The sequence below is a fragment of the Archocentrus centrarchus genome, chromosome 16 (assembly GCF_007364275.1).
Source record: "Archocentrus centrarchus isolate MPI-CPG fArcCen1 chromosome 16, fArcCen1, whole genome shotgun sequence".
Classification (NCBI taxonomy): Eukaryota; Metazoa; Chordata; class Actinopteri; order Cichliformes; family Cichlidae; genus Archocentrus; species Archocentrus centrarchus.
The window spans coordinates 26,927,927-26,948,113 of NC_044361.1; the positions used below are offsets into that span (position 1 = coordinate 26,927,927).

A 20,187-nucleotide genomic window follows, 5' to 3' on the forward strand; every position below is an offset into this window, starting at 1 on the left:
TGGGACAGGGTGCTAGTGACAAAGTGCCTAAAAATATAATTTAAAACATGTTCTTTGCCAAGTTGTCCGTTATGTGTAAACACAGCACCTGTTTGATGTGCTTTTAATGGTTGAATCATTCACAGGTTAGTGTTTATTACTTAAACAAACAAAGAAAAATCATTCCTCTGAAAATCAGTGGAAAACTTTAAAAGACCTTCAGAAAGCCTGGAGAAGTATAGCTCAAAACCACTATAAAAATACTAACTCGGCTCTATGGAAGCAAAATATAAATACATGAGTGCTGGCTCAAAACTTTTGCACAGTACTGTCGGATCTACTTTTTTACGTGACAGTAGTTAAATGTTTTCTTGAAAAAGATATTTTGTAGCCGACAACTGCACTTCGTTCTCACGCATGTCTTTACGTTGACTTTTGCCCACAAAGCGCTAACACTTTCTTGCGCATGCGTAAGACCCGTTGAAGAATACGTAACCGGCGTAACGTTCACGATCCAGCCGATCGGTGAAGGGTTTTGTGGGTCATGGGGGAGGAAGGTAAATAAAAGCTAGTAGCACTCAGCGGCTGGCTTCGGACGGTTACTGGAAAATTTGGTGAAAGCAGGACAGGAGAAGACAGACCGCAGAGGGAGGGACTGTCGTCCGGCTACAGCAGCAGCAGCTGTCGGTGGTAAGGCGAACATTATGCTTCCCGTCTGTTCACGCTTCTTCGCTGGGTGCACACTACGGGAATGATCTCCGCACTGGCCCTACTGCAGCTAGCCAGTTAGCTAATGCTAGTCACAGCCGATATTTTTGAAGTGCAGACGGTCGTTAATGCCCTCGATTTCTCTTGAGGTTTCCTGAACAGCACGCCGGTTGCATAAAGATAACAGACTCGAGTAACGCTAACCGAGCTAATATTACTGTCTGTGTTTGAAGCTGCAGTTAGCTCCAAGCAGCTCTATTTTATTAGTCAGTGCTCCCAAAAAGGTAACAATGCAGGCTGTGGATTGCGCTCAGGTGTGCTTAGTTGAATAGTTACCTATAAATAGTTGAATATGTGTGACAAACGTACCCGTCCCATATTCTTATTGTATTCATAGGTATGTAGTAAATAAACAGGTGTCATAATGTCCTGTCTTTTGTAATGTGTGTATTAATATCTCTGTCTGATCCTCTTACTTTGAGCCTAATCACAATACAGCAGCTATTTGAAGTGGTGGGAATGCAGTAGCCTAGACCGTAAGAACGACAGTCAGCCTGTAAGGTGTTGTGTAATATTTGCTGAAGTGCTTTTAGGTGGACGGTCACACATTAGGTTAGAGTACAGTGATTAGAAAGGGAATTCAATTTCTGTTCCTCCCCCTCAGGGAGGTCAGGGAAGTTGAGTAGGACAGCATGTGTGATAGTTTGGATCTATCTATTTAAAAAAAAAAAAAAAAAATCCTGCTTAGAATCTTTAGGTGAGTGATCATCAGATGAACCAGTATAAAATGTGGCTTTATATTAAAATGATGCATTTGCAGCTTATATATCTTTAATTTTAGACTTGATATGCAGAGGTGTGCAAAAGTCTCAAGCCTCCTTTCATTTCTTTATATTTTACTTCTAAGGAGCCTGACTTTCTTGCCATTTAAAAAAAAAAAATGTGTTGAGCAATAGTTCTTTAGGTTTTCTGAAGGTCTTTCAAAGTTTTTCTTTGGATATTGGCTTTTTCACTCATTTTCAGCCCAGTCCTTGTACCTGACCATAAAATGTTGTATTTGTACAATAAAGAAAATTATTCTCAAAGAGCTGTTAGCCAGAAAATATGTCATATTTCAGCATGCTGTGCAGTGTATTAGAAAAAAATCTGAGGAAGCTGGACAAGTGGAGGACAAAAGAAGTAGAAGGTCTGAAAACTATCTATAGCAGATGAACAGTATCTGAAAGTTATGTCCTTAAGAAAAAGGAAAAAAATCCAGCAAAGACCTGACACAGGACCTGAGATGCATCTGCCCCTTCAGCTGATCTATCTACTGTTCACAGAAGCCTCATCAGAAATGGTCTCAGTGGAAGGGTGGCAGTCAAGAAGCCCTTCTTGAAGAAGGGAAATGGGGAGAAAAAGCTGAGCTATGCAAAATTACACAAGAACTGGAGTGAAAATGAGTGGTAGCAGGTCTGATGAAGAGATGAATCCAAATTAAAAAAATTTTGGTTCAAATGATCAAAATGTATGGACCAATTCAGTAGAGGGGTGCGACAGTGAGTAAACACGATGGTGGCTCTGTCATGGTTTGGTGCTACAGTTTAGCCAGTGGTGTTGGAGATCTTGTCAAAATTGATGGAATTATGAACTCAGAAAAGTACCCTCACATTTTGATCCAGCATGCAATACCATCTGGAAAGAATCTGATTGGCAGTGGCTTCATTTTTCAGGATGACAATGATCCCAAAAAGCATACCTGGATAGACAAATGCACAATTGAACACACTCAGTGGTCTCCCCAGAGCCTGGACCTCAACAGTATTGAAGCAGTGTGGGATCATCCAGACAGAGAATGGAACAAATGGCAGCCAACATCCAAAGAAGAGCTTTGAATGGCCTTTAAGATCCTGGGAGAACTATTCCTGAAGACTACTTAAAGAAATTACAGGAAAGCTGCCTAAGAGAGTTCAGGCTGTGCTAAAGAATATAGGTGGTCATGCCAAATATTTACTTTCAGGTTCATTAGGATTGGGCAAACAGTTTTTGCCTTATATACAGTATTTAGTTATGTTTGCACTTTTCAATAGATCACTGCACCTATTTCACAGTTTCCTAGCAAAATATAAAGAAATGAAGTATGTCTCAAGACTTTTGCGCAGTACTGCATAAGTATACTTGTATAAGTGTATTTGTTCTTTCACTTACCAAAATGAGCTGCATTTCTCAGTGGATTAGATGATAACATAGTACTATCATTAGTGTTTTTGTACAGTGATACTGATGTTATTTATCCTTGTTGTAATTGCTATATAATACTGTTAAAAGCTAAAATCTTCTGAACATACCAGATGAGTTAAGTGAAACATGCTGTGGATGCCTGTGCCTGCTGAGCCATCAAATTCTCATTATTAATGGTTCACTAAGAGCCAGAAGATGAAATGAAAAACAGCAGATGGAGCTCGAATTTGTGTGTTTTTCATGAGGCTATTTGAGCAGCCTGAAGATTTTACTTGGTCTGTCAGCTGTTAAAGAGGTCAGGAAATTTAATTTATTTATTTTTTAGATGTGATGGAGATGACACAAATCAATGCGAAGGACTAGCTGCATTAAAATGTTTCTAAAAATTACTCTTTGGTGCTAAATTAGAAAATATATATGTCTTTCAAGGTTGAATGGGAATGAATATCTTGCATCTTACATTTTTCTTTAAAATAATGGTTTAGTTTCTGAAAGGCTTAACTATTATATTTAAGTAGTATCTGAACTTCATGCTGCATGTTTCTGGATTAGCATCTTTTAACTTTTAATTGTTCCAAAGAGACCCTTCACTGTACATAGTCCATTAAAGGGCTTTCACAGTAAAACTAATTAAAAAAAAAAAAATTAATTGAAATGAAATAAATAATACATTAAAAATTATAATCTGGAGGCACAGTGGTGCAGTGGTTAGTACTGTCGTCTTGCATTAAGGTGAGTTAGAATCCACCTGCCGAGTGGGAACTTTCTTTTGCGTGTTCTCCCTGTGTCTGCGTGGATTTTCTCCAGGTACTCCTGTCCGCCCAGAGTCTAACACCCCCCCCCCCCCCCCCCCCCCCCAAAAAAAAAAAAAGTCTAAACACGTGCTTGTCAGTATAATTGGTGATTCTAAATTGGTCCTAAGTGTGAACACACCAAGAAGGTCCTGGATCCAGGCTCCCCTGAGAAAGCTAGTCCAAAGACATGCATGTTTACTTAATTGGTGACTTTAAATAGGATGTAGGTGTGAATGTGTACAATATTCTGTACTTATACAACTAACCATAATAAATAAACAGTCACACTGAAACAAGCAAACCCACTCTGGAAACTTTGTAAAAGCTAAGCTAAATTCAAAACAAAAATTTTAAACTAAGGAAAAATAACTGTTCGGATGGCCTTACATTTCTTGAGCACAGACTGAACCTGGCTGGTTCATTTATTCCTCCTTTCCTTAGTTTGCAGGTGGTCTGATTGGGTTTGCCTCATCCTTGTGTTGCCATGGCGATGCGGGAGTTGGTGGAGGCAGAATGTGGGGGAGCCAATCCGCTCATGAAGCTGACCAGTCACATGACCAAGGAAGGGGGGCCATGGCGGAGCACCGCAGCACCTCCAGTGAGTACTTTGAGACATCAGGGACTGAGGTCTTTAGTCTGCGCCACATGCAAGTTTGGGGTCACTATAAAATGCCCTTGTTATTTTTAAGTGGCTTCATTGATTTTATTTTATTAACAAACTTTGGCTTTGTGTTCTAGCATTAAATTGATAAGCTCTGTTCTTTATCTGCAAGGAAGAGACTGGGATTCATCATTTTACACTTACAGCAACATCACACTCAACTTAAACTGTTCTTTTCTAACTTTGTAAAATAAAATGTGACAAAGAATTACATTCGGGAGTATAAATTTATTGAATGGTATTTATTAGTGAAATAATATATGGCAGCAGACCCAGAACTCAGCATTATTCATCTGCTTTATTTGCACTAGTCTCATTTCAGCTCAGAGTGAGCTGTTAGGCTGCGTCATACCACAGTGTTTCACAGCCAAACTGGTTTCTCCTTTTCCTGTATGGAGCTGACAGGAGACGGGATGTCAAATATTATTAATTGAGTTCATGGCAATACTTCATGTTACTATAAGAGCAATAAAAGCTTTCCAGCAAGTGGTATAACAAACTGCTGTCCTTCTGCTTATTTTTACATAACGTCTCTTTGACCAAACATAACAAGTGAGAGAGAAGCCAAAGCATGTGCTTGTCTGAGGTTTTCAGTTGTAACAGCAGTTTCTAGTTAAGTTAAAAAAAAAACAACAAAAAAACATGCAATTAAAAGTAGTTGGTGCAGCAGGTGTGAAATGCCTTTAGCAGCTCTTGGCTTCCTCCTCTTTTACCTCTCCTGCTAATGAGGCGCCCTTGTTTGCTCGATGCATGGCAAAGTAAACACAAGAACAACAGAGAAATTAATTAAAGTAAAAATTTTATTTATTTAGCACCTTTTAAGATAAAAATCACAAAGTGATTCACAACAAAAATGCTAGAACATCGAAACAAAAAGTTACCCAAAATAAGTTTAAAAATATGAGTTCTTAGCTGCTTTTTAAAGAGATCACTGAGTTCACAGATCTCAACAACAGTGGGAGAGAGCTCCAGAGTCTGGGGGCCACTGCTGCAAAAGCTCTGGGTCCTTTAATTCTCAGCCTTGCTGCACATACAGGAGGCCCTGATCTAATAACCTCAGGAGCCTCCTAGGCATGTATGGATGTAAAAGTTCACTGATCTGTGCTGGTATTTATAATTATTATTATTATTACCACCTTTTATTTTACCAGGAAGTCCCATTGAGATCGCAATCTCAATGGGAGATCGCAAACAAGAGAGACCTGGCCAAAATAGCAGCCATATAAACTCAAAAACCTCTTCATATTTGTCCATGCAGAGCTCTAAAAGTTAAAACCAGAATCTTAAAGTGGACTCTAAAGCTGTTGGGGAGCCAGTGCAGCTGAATTAGCAATGGTGTGACATGCAAGTATAACAATGAGAACAATAACAATTTCTAGTTCAGAGCGTAACACATTGGAACTCAACTTGGTAATATTTTCTTAAGTGATAAAAGCAAACCAGAGAAATAATGTGAGCATCCAAAATACGGTCAGTCAAAAGTTACACCAAGGTTCCTGCTAGATTTAGTAAATGTGGGAAGGGAACCTAGAGTTTCCATTACCCTAGACACAACTCTGCTGGGGGCCACAAACAAGAACTTCTGTTTTCTTTTCATTAAGTTGGAGAAAATTGTCTGCCATCCAACATCTAATAGAAGCTTAACCACCTGTGTAAGGTCTGTGGTTTAGAGACGTGTTGGCACTTAAGAGATATACAGCTGAATGTCATCGCCATAGAAGTGGCAAGAAATGTCCTTAAAAGTGCTCAAAATGTGCTGAAGATGGTTCTGATAAAACAGGAACGATACATACCCCAAAACAGATCCTTGTGGCACACTGTAGGCAAGGGAACTGAAGAGGACCTGAACTTAGAAGCAGCCACAGAAAACGATTGTTCAGACAGATGTACCATATTCCCAAAAGTATTCGCTCATCAGTGTGGTTTATGGGAATTTCTGACCATTCTACGAGAAGCGCACTTTTGAGGTAAGACACTGATGTTGGACGAGAAGGCCTGACTCACAGTCTCCCCTTGAATTCATCCCAAAGGTGTTCTGTCAGGTTGAGGTCAGGACTCTGCAGGGCAGTCAAGTTCTTCCTTACCAAACTTGCTCATACATGTCTTTATGGACCTTGGTTTGTGCACTTGTGCGCAATCATGTTGGAACAGGAAGTCATTTTACTTTTTACATGGCCTACCACTTTGTGGCTGAGTTGCAGTACTATGCTGGAATTCACTGAGCTCCTGAGAGAGACCCATTCTTTCACAAATGTTTGTAGTATCAAAGTGGGGTCCAACATCAGCAAAACAGAACATTTTCCTGCATCACATTGCATCAAGAAGAGCCCTCTTGTTACCAATAACTGATCAAGCTTTTTGAGTCAGGAGCAGACCAATATGTCATCAGACTGGTGCATTCTTACTTTTAAATTAATGCACACAAACTCTATCAATACACAAGATTTAATATAATCTATTCCAGGGTTGTTAATTCAGGTGCACATCCTTTTAATTTGGCCAAATTCTAAAATGATTTTCATGTTACCTTCGTTATGGAACAGCTTTCTTTGGTATAATGTTTTAATATTAAATGCAAAGGTCAAGAGTTTCATGTGCAGTTGTTACCAGGTTACAGCAAAAGCACCAGTGTTGCTTTTGCAATAACTTAATACATTTCTGACATTTACCCATGGAGGCACTTGATTTAATTTTTTTTGTGCAAAACAGTCAAAATAACAGATATTAACTTATTAACTGTGTTCTTTTCCTCTTTTTTTCTCAGATTCACCCTACTCCCATTGAAATTGCAACTGATGAAGATGTAAGTGCTAATTTTCTTTACATTTTAATGATTTGCTCTAAGACTGTAGCCTATAGTGTATAATTCAAGATATTTAGGTTTTCTTAGCATTTTCTTTAAAAATTGTTAAACTTTTACTTTACCATTAATTTTGATATCAAATTTGTGTTTTTTGCTCCAGCTCGTAAATGAGTTCCTTCAGGAACCCCCACGCCCTCCGCAGACATTTGATATGGGTCAGCTGTTGGAGGAAATGCAGCAGATTGACCAGCAGAGCTACAGACAAGCTCCACAGAGGGGTACCTTTCATTGTTTAGAATGCCAGTCTAAAAGATTTATTTCAGCTCAAGTTGAAGTATTTGTACAAACTTTTTTTGGTATTTTTCCTTGTCATAGCTCCAGATGTGGCAGCCCTGGCCCTCTCTGGTGATTGGGTGGACGAGTTCCTCTCAGGCTCTGACTCTGCCTCTGCCCCGGGGCTCATCGCTCTCAGTGATGCAGCAGATGCTGATTGGACAAAAGAATTTATTGCCGAGGCAGCAGGTACATTGAGTTTGTTATCATTGTTTTTCTTCACTCTTTCTGTGCGTTCTTTGCTTAGTGTGCAAGTCATGGTTTTGCAGTTATCATCAGTCTGTCTCATGTCATCAATTTTTTACTCAAATCTGAGTGAATATCTGTAGGACGAGGTCTTCATAATGTAGCTTTTCTGATACATGAACTATGGAGAATGTCAGCAGAATCTGATCCAAGCTTCTTCCAAGGTTGTCCTTTCACACATGTAGCACACAGTAGGAGATGATCTGCTTTAAAATTGTACTCTTTAATAAAGTTTGAGGGTTCTGCAAGTTCACCAAATGATTACCTGCGTTCTTCTCACATGGGCACAGACAGATTGTGATTATAAACCGTTTAATGTCCGATCCAGCTGAATCAGACACTGCTTTGACACATACAGCTCATGTCTGCAAAGGTTCAGGGCTGCATTGCTTGGGTGAAAACTGCTTGTTATTTTTGCAATCTCTTTACAATATCTTTCCCCTGTTTTATTTTTTTTTTTTAATTCCTGTCTTTTCTAGATCCTGGACGCTGGGCAGAGGAGTATCTGGAGCAGTCTGAAGAGAAGTTGTGGCTGGGGGATCTTGGAGACAAGGCAAATGAATGGTGAGAAGGGGATAGTGATAGTGTGTGTGTGTGTTTTTTGTTTTTTTTCTTGTAATTTCTTCAAGTTCATCTTTCAAGTCCTGTGTCAAGTTTCGCTGGATTGTTTTTTTCCTAATTCTTAAGGACATGACTTCTTCTGTCCTTAACTTGACATATCATATGCTGTGCAAAAAAAGCAGAAACTGGACAAGTTTTCAGCTAATAACACTTAGTGAATCATTTTGTTGGTGCAAGTTTTACAGTAGCATACTCATTTAAAAAAATTTTTTTTTTAATTATTGTTAATCTGACAGGACTAAAGAGTACCAAGCAGAAGATGAGCTGAGGCAGACAGCCAATGAGCTTGTCGCAAAGGTTGATGACCCCAAGTTGCAAAACACAGAGGTGAGCAGCATATCTTTGTGGCAACATATCACATCATTTCTTTTTACATATCTGTCTCCATATCCTTTCACTTTTCTTTAACTCTTTTGTAGAGTAGATCATAGGGACTGTAGCGTGTGGTACACAGATGACTCTGTGGTTCTTCTTGGTTGTTGTCTCAGTATGGAAAGAAAGTTCTTGGTTTGGGAAGAAACTAGCACTATTAGTGTAAAACTGTTCAATAAGTAATAGTAAATGCCTTTTTGTGTAATTTGTTTTTTGTTGTTATGTAGTTCCTGCGATTCATTAGGCAAATTGGCGAGGGCACTGTGACAGTGGAGAGCAAGACAGACAAACAGCTCACAGATAAAGCTCAGGCCGAGAATGCACAGAACTGGGCCTCCAACCTCAACCAGGTACGATTCTCAGCCCACTGAGGGGAGGATGGTTACAACTGAACACTGAATGTTGGGGTAGAGCATTGGTTCACTTTTGCCCAGTATAGGCTATGCATTGTGACTCATCACCCCAGTATCTGATGCAGTGTAAAATTTTCCACAAATGTAACCAGAAGCAGCCACCAGTCTGCCTGTAATATGAGTCTCCAGGCTGCAGTGTTGCAGATGGAATTAGTTCTGCAGAGAGAGGGCTCTCATAACTGTCAGCTTCTCCTCTTGAGCATTTAGGTTTTAATGTGCAGAACTAAGCTCTGGGGTTTTCCCGTCTTGACTCAATTTTCCTTTTGTTCTGGATTTTACTGAAGGTGCAACTTCATGATTTTGTATTCAATCAGTTCAGGCAGTAAAAAGCTGATGCCAAATTGAGTTTTCTCTAAATTTAAAAGACAACAGATATGAAAGTACAGAGGCGTAATCCATTCACTTTACCAAAAAAAAAAGAATAAAGGCTCTGTTTTTCTGAATTAATGAGAGATTTAAAATCCCCAAAGAGCCTTTATTGACTTGAAAGCTTTATTTCTTGAGCAATAATACTGCTACAGACTGTTTGTCTACTGGATATTTCATGTATCTCCAGGATCAGTTGAACCAATATGGCTTCAGGATGTGAGATGATGCATCTAAAATGCATTCAGGCTGGCTAAGTGGTGACTCAAGAGACAAAGATGCCAGTATCTCCCAGTGTTTCCAGCCTAAACTAGAAGAAAATGCCATTAAAGTGAGCAGTGGGGCATCATTGCTTATGAAATCAAGCTTTCAAATTAAAAGATGCTCTTTTGGGATTTTAAGGTCCATCAATCCATCCTTTATTTTTTAAACTGCTTATTCAGTTTGGTGGTGGAGGGCTATCCCAGCTGTTACGGGGTGAAAGTTGTGGTCTACGTTTGATTACCAGTCGATTTTAAGACATCTCATTAATTCAGAAAACAAGACAATATTCTCTCAAGTGAATGCCTTATGTTGAATGCAGTGTTATGAGAATTATTAAACCTTAGCAAATAAAATTGATATATATAAAAATACTTTTTTTTTTTTTTTTTTTTTTTTAACCTCATAATTTGGACGTAGTAATTGATGGTTTGTTTCCTGCCAACGTTTTTTTTTTTTTTTTTTTTTTTTTTTTTTTTTTCCTTCTAATTTTAATTTTTACTCATAATTTAGTCAGAATTTGGAGTAACAAGGCATTTATACTCCTGCGTTGAATCGACACTTTAGGTATGTTGTCACTGCAAACCTTTGTAAAACCCTACACTGTAACATGACACGTGTCTCCCTAGAAATGTAACTACACGCCACGTTGACACAACCTGCAAACACTGTTTTGACAGTTCGTTACCGTCATTGAATCGTAAACGTCTCTAGCTACTTCTGCTGCCTTTTTCGGATCGACTGGAAGAGGAAAGGATCAACTTGATGAGAGAAGCCTCATCGCCAACCACAGACAGTATAAAAGATGAACTAGGCTACTGTGAAGCCTCGATGAGTGTTGCCATCTTTGTTGCAAAAAAAGGAGGCTTGATGAGGAGTGGTGGGAGCTTGTGAGCATTTTGAAAGATGGCATGACCGATATTTTTTTTTTTTTTTTAAATTCAGTATGATTAAGCCAATGAACTTGACAGGAAGGTGTTTACAGAGGTCGAGACAGAAAGCCGTTTTCCCATAGAGCGCTGACTATAGGACTGGAAGTATTTTTGCAGCCACAGCTGTCGGCTTCTGGTGGCCTTCAAAATGCAGGTTTAAGACACTTGCACATTGACCTAATTTTTCTGACGCAGAAGTTATGGTTATGTTTTATACTGTCTATTCTGCCAGCTAGTGTTTTGGTGGCAAAATTGCAGAGCAGTGCAGACATACCACGGACAAATAGACATGCTGGCAGCAGTAGTGGCCATTTGTGTATGCTACGCTGCAGGCTCAGATTCAACGCAGTAGTACAAATTAAACTTTAATCTCCATGTTTTAAGTCAAAATTTTGAGCAGATATCTGTTTGGCTTTTTCTGCTTTACATCTGCTTTTTTAGCTCCAAAGTCAACGACAGACGACAGTCAGCAGAGCTGATCCGATACTGAGCCGTCTGGCATCCAGATACTTTTTGTTAAACTTGCTCCTCCTTGGTCATTTTTTTTATATTTGAAAATTTTAAATGAATTTTCAAAATTTGAGAAATACTGATATTGATGTCTACCTTTTCAAACTTCTTATGAGTATTCAAAGCTCTACAAAATTATTCAGAAATATTTTTTTTTTTCAGTTTTTTCCCAAATTTTTGAAGTTTTGAAGATAAGCAGTACATTGATATTTAACTCCAGTTGTTATGTCTCCCTTATTTGTCTTATTCTTCAAAGACTCGTCAACAAAATATTGCATATACATTTTTTTCCACAATAATACTGTACATTGATTAACGTCAATCACTTTGCCTTCCTTAATTACATTTGACAGCGGAGCTCTAAAGGGCAACAGGGTGTTTTTATTTATTTATTTTTTTTTATATTTATTTTTTGGCTTTTGCATTATGCTGTGCATGTGTAGCTCTCAGCCCTGTTTTTTATACATTATGATTACATCTATTCCATGGCCCTCTAACTTTGAAATGTGCTTTTCCCATTTTTTTAATGTTTTTTTTTTTTTTTTTAACCTGCCTTTGAATTAGCGGCTTGCCATTCTCTCAATTAACACCTGTTACTCATCTGCCCCTCCTAATACTTCAAATTACTCCTTCTACTCCCACCCCTCCAAAAAAAAAAAAAAAAAAAAAAAAAAAAAATCCTCCTCACCAACTCCTCCTCTTCCTCAAAACATCGTCCCATTCCCCGCTGCCACCCCTCCCTCCGTAGTTCCTGATGGAGACGGGGGGAGGGAGCCTTCCCCTGGAACCCCCAGAGATGAATCAGAAGATTGAGAAAGTAAAAGCTAATCAAGCAGAGCAGTGGGCCAAAGTCGTCAGGCAGGTACGACCTCTGTGGTCATGGCAGCTATAGACATTTTGTTTTTTGCTGCAGATGTAGTTACTTATAAGTTTTGCTACCAGTATTAAAGACTTTGATCCTACCCATCTATTCAGATAGTCTCAGAATTAATCTAATTTATCTAGCTGTTATTTAGTGCTTTCACTGTTTTACTAGATAACTGGGAGTTAATTAGGAAGAAATTTAAGGAGGGAGTCGGAGAAAAATGGTTCTTCTGTGTTTTTTCCTGCTTTCATTTTTTTACTCCTTTACATTCACTTCCCTCTCTATTTTCTTTTCCTCTTTGAATGCCCCCGTTCTCACCTCTAATAAGTTTTCTCAGCCAGCACATACAGATTCCTGTCAACCACTGCCATTGCTCTTCATTGTTATTCAGGTGTCAGAGGAGTCGGCTGAAGCCTGGGTAGATGAGTTCGCCACATCAGGACCTGATTTTCAACAAGCCAAAGCTGCAGTGGAGGTGAGGCGAGCATCTATGACAAGTCAAAACCTCATACCCAAAGTCAAGTCCTGTATATTAAGTAGTATTGTAGAGGTTAAAGCACACAGTGTCCTTCGAGTTGAGGTTTTGAAAAAGGAAACTTTCCTAAACGATTGACATGAAGATGCCCTTGACTTAAAATAACTTAGTCCCCCCATCAAACAGGATTAATAGTTCACCTGCGTCTTTCTATTGAAAAAGGTCAAATTTATTTCCAATACACTGTGAAGTGATGATGTGTGTCTGTCATTTTGTCAGAGTGATGTGGATTTCTGGGAGAAGCTGCAGCAGGAGTGGGAGGAGATGGCAAAGAGAGATGCAGAGAGCCATCCCTGGCTGTCTGACTTCGATCAGCTACTCAGCACTTCTTACGACAAGGTATCTGTCAACCTGGTCAGAGCAGGCTTCTGCTGAGAGCTGCTCTTTGTTTTGTGTTTCAGGATTTCAACATATTTGTGCATATAGCTCTCATTCTTGTCCAAAAGCACATTGTATATAGTGTGTTCCTGCTTTTCATAAACCCTATGAAGCACAGGAAATGCTCTGAGCAGTTTGCATGTTTTCTTTGCCAGGGCTATCAGTTTGAAGAAGACAACCCCTACTTATCCCACCCGGACCCTTTGTCGGAGGGATTGAAGCGGATGGAGGCAGGGGATATCCCTGGTGCCGTTCGGTTTTTTGAAAGTGCTGTACAGAAGGAACCAGACAACCAGCTGGTGAGACTCTGAAAGCCTGTGGTCTCATTTGCATTTCTTGTGTATTTTTCTTTTTTCCTTTGAACATGCTTTTATTAATTAATATAAGAAAAAGTGGGCCACCAAGTCTCCCTACTTGTAGTTTTAGACATATTTTCCTCCTGTTTCTAATAGAAGGCACTTGAAATTATATTGGGTTTTTTTTTTCTTTTTTATTATATTGCAGGCTTGGCAATATCTGGGAACCTGTCAGGCAGAGAATGAGCAAGAATTTGCTGCCATCAGCGCCCTCCGCAGGTCAGAAGCCAGAATTGCAAAATGCCAGTCTAAAATGTGTAATCAAGAGATAAATTAATACGCTGTATTTTATAGCAGCTAGAGGCAACATACACTCACTGGTCGCTTTAATAGGTACACCTTGCTAGTACCAGGTCGGACCCTTCAGAACTGCCTTAAGTCTTTGTGGTAGATTGAACAAGGTGCTGGAAACGTTCCTCAGAGCTTTTGGCCCATATGCTAGCATCACACAGTTGCTGCGTATTTGTTGGCTGCACATCCATGGTGTCACTCTCCCGTTCCACCACATCTCAAAAGGTGCTTTATTGGATTAAAATCTGGTGACTGTGGAGGCCATTTTAGTGCAGTGAACGCATTGTGACATTCAAGAAGCAAGTTTGAGACAATTTCTTCTCCTGTTCTTGCCTGTCTGCTTTAAGATTTGATGTGTTGTCCATTCACAGTGCTGTTCTACATAGTTTTGTGGTTATTTTAGTTACTGTTGCCTTCCTATTAGCTCAGAGCAGCCTGGCCATTCTCCTCTGACCTCTGGTGTCAACAAGGGTCACTTAAATCACCTTTTTTTCCCTCATTCTGATGTTCAGTTTGAATTTCAGCAGGTCATCTTGACCATGTCTACATGCCTGAATGCATTGAGATTTTGCCATTTGATTGGCTGAACTGATATTTGCGTTAATGAGTAGTTGAACAGGTGTACCGTATTTTGCAGACCATAAGGCGCACCGCATTATAAGGCGCAATATCAATGAACAGGTCTATTTTCATACATAAGGCACACCGGGTTATAAGGCACATCATAAAACATGTAGAGCAAAACAAAAGCGTCAGGTAAGTCTAACTTTATTCAACTCATTTACAATAACTCAGAATATTGTTCAGTTGTAACAAATACAGAAAAATATACTCACATTTTAAATCATTCATCTTCCACAAATCCATCAAATTCATCATCTTCAGTGTCTGAGTTGAACAGTTGGGCGATTTCGGCATCAAGCATCAAGTCTTGTGCGAAATTCTGTTCCCCTGTGAAAATCTGTTCCCCCTGTGTCGGGAGCGTGCAGCCAGAGAGGCGGATCAGACTGTGTTCACGGCGCTTCTGATCGATTTCTCGGTAAAAGTCTTTTACAGTGTCTATTCCTCTCATCAAGGACAACAGCTCCTGTGAATTTGAAAACATTTGCTCTTTCTTTGCCAAAGTTACACGGGGGGAACCAAATATTTCAGCCATCCGAAATATTCTGTTCCCCCTCCATAACGTGGGTACAAATAAATTTAGCAGCAAGTCTTGTACAGTGTCGTTTTACCGAGAAATCGATCAGAAGCGCTGTGAACACAGTCTGATCCGCCTCTCTGGCTGTGCGCTCCCGACACAGGGGGAACAGATTTTCACAGGGGAACAGAATTTCGCACAAGACCGATCGCCAGATTACGCACAAATATACAGGCCAGCATAGATGAAAACAGGCCAAATCCATCATAGTTTTCTGCGGTTTACTGCGTACGGTTTCTATTTTTGGAACAATGCTTCCACTTCTTGTTGAATTTATCTCCGGCGGCTTTGGCTGCTTTCCACACCTGCTGCGCCGCACTCACAGCTTGTTCCTGTCTAATACTGTCAGTAGAGTCATTTTGTGAATTGATGATGGACTATTTTAGAGAATTCAATGAGGCCTTTGAACTGATCTGCCAGACTGGAGGCCATATCACTGCAGACGGTGCAGTGGTGGAGATGCCTCGGCCATCGGCAGTCAGATGGCAGTGCTGAACTATTTGAAAAGCGTACGCTGGGTGTTACCCCCCCTCCTCCCGTCTTAAGCTTTGTATACTCTGGAAAATGTTATTTATTAAACGTCCCTTACCAAAGTCGCACTTTTGACAGATTTTTGAGCACAGTGTACCACATAATATTGGTTCAAGGTCAGTAAGAACAACAAAAATTCATACATAAGGCGCACCGCCGAATTTTTTTTTTTTTTTTTTTTTTGAGAAAATTTAAGGATTTTAAGTGCACCTTAAAAATACGGTACCTAATAATAGTGTGTGAGCGTGTATAGCTGTAGTGCATTTGTGTTTACTGATGTGATTATAATTCCTCTGAAGGATGGTTTTATTGTCACTTGCTTTCTTTTTTGCCATCTTTTGGAAATTGTATGCTTTGTTAAATATGGCGTATGAAGCACATGACTTGTGGGACTTCTATTATAGCTTCAGAATGATCTCAGTCAAGCTGCTTGTCTAGTGCCATTTTTGAATTTGAATATCTGTGACAAATTTTGAAATAGTTTATTACCCTGGACATGGAACCCATCCTTCTGTCTCATTATAATTTTTGGCATATAAAAAAATTTGGTTTTCCACCAAATGAAAATCACAAAGGCTGTGATTAAAAATATTTTTAACCTGTGAGTTATGTCTAACTTCTTTTCGTTACCACTTTTCTTCCCTTAGGTGTATAGAGCTGAAGAACGACAACCTGACTGCCCTCATGGCGCTGGCTGTCAGTTTCACCAATGAGTCGCTGCACAGGCAAGCCTGTGAGACTCTTCGTGACTGGCTAAAGCACAATCCAAAGTACTGCTCTGTGTGGGAGCAGAGTGAGCGCGAACGCCAGAAGGATGGCCTCAAAGAAAGAGAGAAGGAGAGGGAGAGGTTCGGGTCACTACTGCCAGAGTGAGTGTCACACACATTGGGAAGAGTAGCAAAATATTTCTTTGTTTGCTCTTTTCTTATGGCGTTTCCCTCGAGCAGGTCCTTGTTTACTGACGTCCAGTCCATGTTCCTGCGAGCAGCCAACCTTGACCCTACCCAAGTGGACCCTCAGCTTCAGTGCGGTCTCGGCGTCCTCTTCAACCTCAGTGGCGAGTATGACAAGGCGGTGGACTGTTTCAGCGCTGCTCTCTCTGTTACTCCACAGGTTGGTGAAGAAGCCAGTGCAGATATCTGAATGTCTTCACATCATATGCTTTATTTCTGAGCTCTTCCTTTGTTTTTCTGTCCCCATAAGGACTATCTGCTATGGAATAAGCTGGGCGCCACACTAGCCAATGGAAGCCGTTCAGAGGAGGCAGTGGCCGCCTACAGGAGAGCTCTGGAACTACAGCCTGGTTTCGTCCGCAGTCGCTATAACTTGGGAATCAGCTGTGTAAACTTAGGGGCACATAGGTGGGGAAATAGTTCTTTTTTGTTAATGCATATCTTGTTAGAGAAAGTGCAAGTAAAGGAGTAAAATATTCTTTAGATTAAATGCTGGTTTTCATGATAAGATGGTGTCAAAGTTTATATGAATGTGGCTCTTTTAACAGAACACGTGTTTCTGATGAATATGGAATTAGTCCAACAGTTTAATGTAATACATAATTTCAAGTTTTTGTAATGTGAAATTAACATGATGGCACAGGCTGTAAATGTAAATGTTTAAAGATGTTGTTACCTTCCACTAGGTGGCAGTTTTGTAAAATACACTTAGTCAACACTTTATTGGTACAGCTAGTGAAGAGATACTATACTAGACCAGGTGTGCAAGAAACCCAGCTTCATGAAGGTGACAGTGTTCAGTAGTTTGTGTTGCTGTTTACATATAGTCATTATACCCACTAGCCATTTTATTATGTGTGTCCTGCTAGCACCGTTGGACACTCTTTTACCCTCAGGACTGCCTTAATATTTTTTTGGCATAGATTCAGGAAGGTGCTTGGAAATATTCCCCAGGGATTTTTTTTTATCCGTATTGACATGACAGCATCACACATTTACTGTAGATTTGTCGGCTGGGACGTGAATCTCCTGTTCCACCACATCCCTGCACTGGATTGAGATCTGATGACTGTGGAGGCCATTTGAGTGCAGTGAACTCACTGCACTCATGTTAAATGTTTAAAAAAAAACAGTTTGTGATGATTTGCCCAAAGTGTGCAAGGAATATGTCCCCCACACTGTTACACCACCACCAACATGAACTGTTGATACGGAGCAGGATGGATCCATGTTGTCATGTTGTTTACAGCAAATTCTGTAAACAAATTCTGTTCTTAGCCGGTGTGGTCTTCTGCTGCTGTAGCCCGTCTACTTCAAGGTTCAACATGTTGTATTTTCAGAGATGCTTTTCTGCATAGCTTAGTTAAAATGGGTGGTTATTTATTTATTTATTTATTTTTTGCATTACCTTTGCCTTCCTATCAGATTGAAGCAGTCTGGCCATTTTCTGCTGATCTCCAACAAGGGGCAATAAGAAATTTTCACCCAGAGAACTGCTCACTCCATATTTTTGCTTTTAGGTTTACCATTTTCTGTAAACTCTAGAGATGGTTGTGTGGGAAAATCCCAGCAGAGCAGCAGTTTCTGAAATACTCAGACTGGACCATCTGGCACCAACAACCATGCCACATTCAGTCACTTAAATGACCTGTCTTCATTCTGATACTCAGTTTGAATTTCACCAGGCCATCTTGGCCATGTCTATATGCTTAAATGCATTGAGTTGCTCCAATTTGATTGGCTCATTATTCTTATTATTTAAATTAACAAGCAGTTGAATAGGTATACCTAAATAAACTGGCTGGTGAGTGTATACCAATGAGAAATGCACCTTTTTAATTTGATGAAATGTACTTAATTTACACAAGTTTATTTTTTTTACTATTGCCTGTTCATGTTGATATCAGCACATTGCAGACATAGGCATAAATCCAACCTGTCGTTTTTTTTTTGTTTTTTTTTTTAAATAAATCCACAGAGAGGCAGTGGAGCATTTCCTTGAAGCTTTATCTCTCCAGCGCCAGGCTGCAGAGGATGGAGCAAGAGCCCCAAGAGGGCCCGGAAGAGCTGCAGCCACTATGATGTCCGACAATATCTGGTCCACCCTGCGCATGGCTCTCAGCATGATGGGAGAGAGCTCTCTGTATGCTGCGGCGGACCGGCGAGACTTGGACACCTTGATGGCTCATTTCTGCCAGAGAGAGGTGGATGGTGGGACTGAATGAGGACGTGCCAGGGGAGGGTTTATTGAGTGTGAATGTTTTTTGCTGGGAGGTGAATGTCTGGGTGACTGAATGAAGCTGACTGAATGGAGGGAGGAACTGCACATGGTACAAGCTAATGGTTAAAAGGAAATGAACGAGGAAGACACTGTGACGAAGTGCTCATCATCATGTGGATGCGTTTAAAAGTATTGCAGTATCAAGCTTCACCTGTAGAGAAGCAGTTGGGAGTAATCCAGTCATGAACTGTTTCACACATTCAGCAGTCACTGGATTTCCTCCTTTGTTGATCAAGAGAACCAGGCTGAATGATTTTTAACTTGAAGATTTTTCTCAAAGAAGAAGGTAAACAAGTATAAGTGTGATTCAATTCCTAATGTGTTCACTGTCCAGCATCATGTTGTATCAGTTTGTGTAATGACACTCAGTGCTCTCCCAGGCTACAAGTCATCTGAGTTTATCTGATATTACTGTGTTGGTGTTGTTCCTACAGTCTCTTATTAATTTAGCTTCAGGACCATCATTGCAACTGGACAATCACATTGTTGTATTACCTTAGCAACTTGGGAAGCAGTAGTACATGAGTCTGTGTGGGTAGGGACAATGCTATGGTTCACGAGTGGGTGAAACATAAGATTTTCACCCAGCAGACTGAAGTTTGTGGTCTGCATACAGTGTGTAGTACTGTTTAATTCTCAAAGAGCTTTTTACACTACAAACCCTGTTCACCCATTCACATGCCTTTTTAAATGCTCATCATATGAAGGACTGGATGTGCGGAGGCCCAATCAGACCTTCTGATTTGTAGACAACCTGCTCTACCTCCAGATCTGTAGTTATTCCTGGTCGCAACAGTGTGATTGATCAGTGATAGCCCTGATGGAGGAACAACACAACAGTAATCAGATGTGTGTATTATCTGCGGTTATGTAGACTAAAGGTACAAGATCTCTGACATTAAAGAGTGCTGCTTATTATCCAGGGTGCTCAGAAGACAGAAGGGTTACAGGTTATGCCATTTCAGAGTAGAAACACAAGTCATAAGTGCTATCGCTCTTTTTGTTATACTTTATTTAATTTTTTAGTAATCGTTATCATGCCAGAATAATGAACTGATAACCAGCGGGACTGTTATGAGTGTGTCTGAGACTGCGTGGGTCTGGTGGGGGACTTTAACGATGTCACTGAGAGTGGCTTTTTCTGGGCTTAGTGCTCTTTTTCATATTGCTCCTGTAAAACTACTTGCTTCATTGTAAAATAATGCTCTCTGCCATGCTCTGTATTGTAAAATAGTTGATGCACTATAATTGTTTTCAGGCTACTTATATCCTGACAACAATGTTTAATATAATATTCAGCAATAAAAGCTTTGATTCCAGACATGTTGTTGATTATTCATTTTTGGACTCTTTATTTAAATTTACCTCTTCAAGTTGGTCTATAGGTGTGTTTTATGGAGCCATCAACTAATGTGTAGAGTTAATGTTTAGGATGAATTACATTTGTATATTACAGACCAAGATGGCTTCATCAACTTGTCAGCTCTAAAAAAAAAAGTGGGAATCAGGAGGGCACCGCATTTGCCTATCATGCTTTAAGTTTGCTCAGTAAGAAGGAATATTATTTGTATAACTCTTAT

The 20,187-nt window shown here is 39.9% G+C and overlaps 1 protein-coding gene across 4 annotated transcripts; it reads left to right on the plus strand.

The window, feature by feature from the left end:
• Positions 1-460: 460 nt before the first annotated feature.
• pex5 (peroxisomal biogenesis factor 5) lies at positions 461-19,928 on the plus strand. Of its 4 annotated transcripts, XM_030749553.1 has the most exons (17): positions 461-669; positions 4,143-4,299; positions 7,127-7,165; positions 7,326-7,443; positions 7,541-7,687; positions 8,224-8,308; positions 8,602-8,692; positions 8,965-9,087; positions 11,968-12,081; positions 12,476-12,559; positions 12,839-12,958; positions 13,153-13,296; positions 13,502-13,572; positions 16,021-16,242; positions 16,321-16,486; positions 16,577-16,734; positions 18,305-19,928. In XM_030749553.1, exons 2-17 carry the CDS (start codon positions 4,186-4,188, stop codon positions 18,549-18,551), a joined length of 2,043 nt encoding a protein of 680 aa, XP_030605413.1. In that variant the 5' UTR covers positions 461-669; positions 4,143-4,185; the 3' UTR covers positions 18,552-19,928. The 4 variants fall into 4 exon arrangements, with proteins under 4 accessions (XP_030605413.1, XP_030605414.1, XP_030605415.1 ...); XM_030749554.1 differs by lacking the exon at positions 11,968-12,081; XM_030749555.1 differs by lacking the exon at positions 8,965-9,087.
• Positions 19,929-20,187: the final 259 nt, after the last annotated feature.

Bases quoted from the DNA above. Each gene is read 5' to 3' on its own strand.
- pex5 (XM_030749553.1), top strand. From the start codon at position 4,186: ATGGCGATGCGGGAGTTGGTGGAGGCAGAATGTGGGGGAGCCAATCCG. The intron at 12,560-12,838 runs GTGAGGCGAGCA...TCATTTTGTCAG, and splicing joins AAGCCAAAGCTGCAGTGGAG to AGTGATGTGGATTTCTGGGA. The intron at 13,573-16,020 runs GTCAGAAGCCAG...TTCTTCCCTTAG, and splicing joins GCCATCAGCGCCCTCCGCAG to GTGTATAGAGCTGAAGAACG.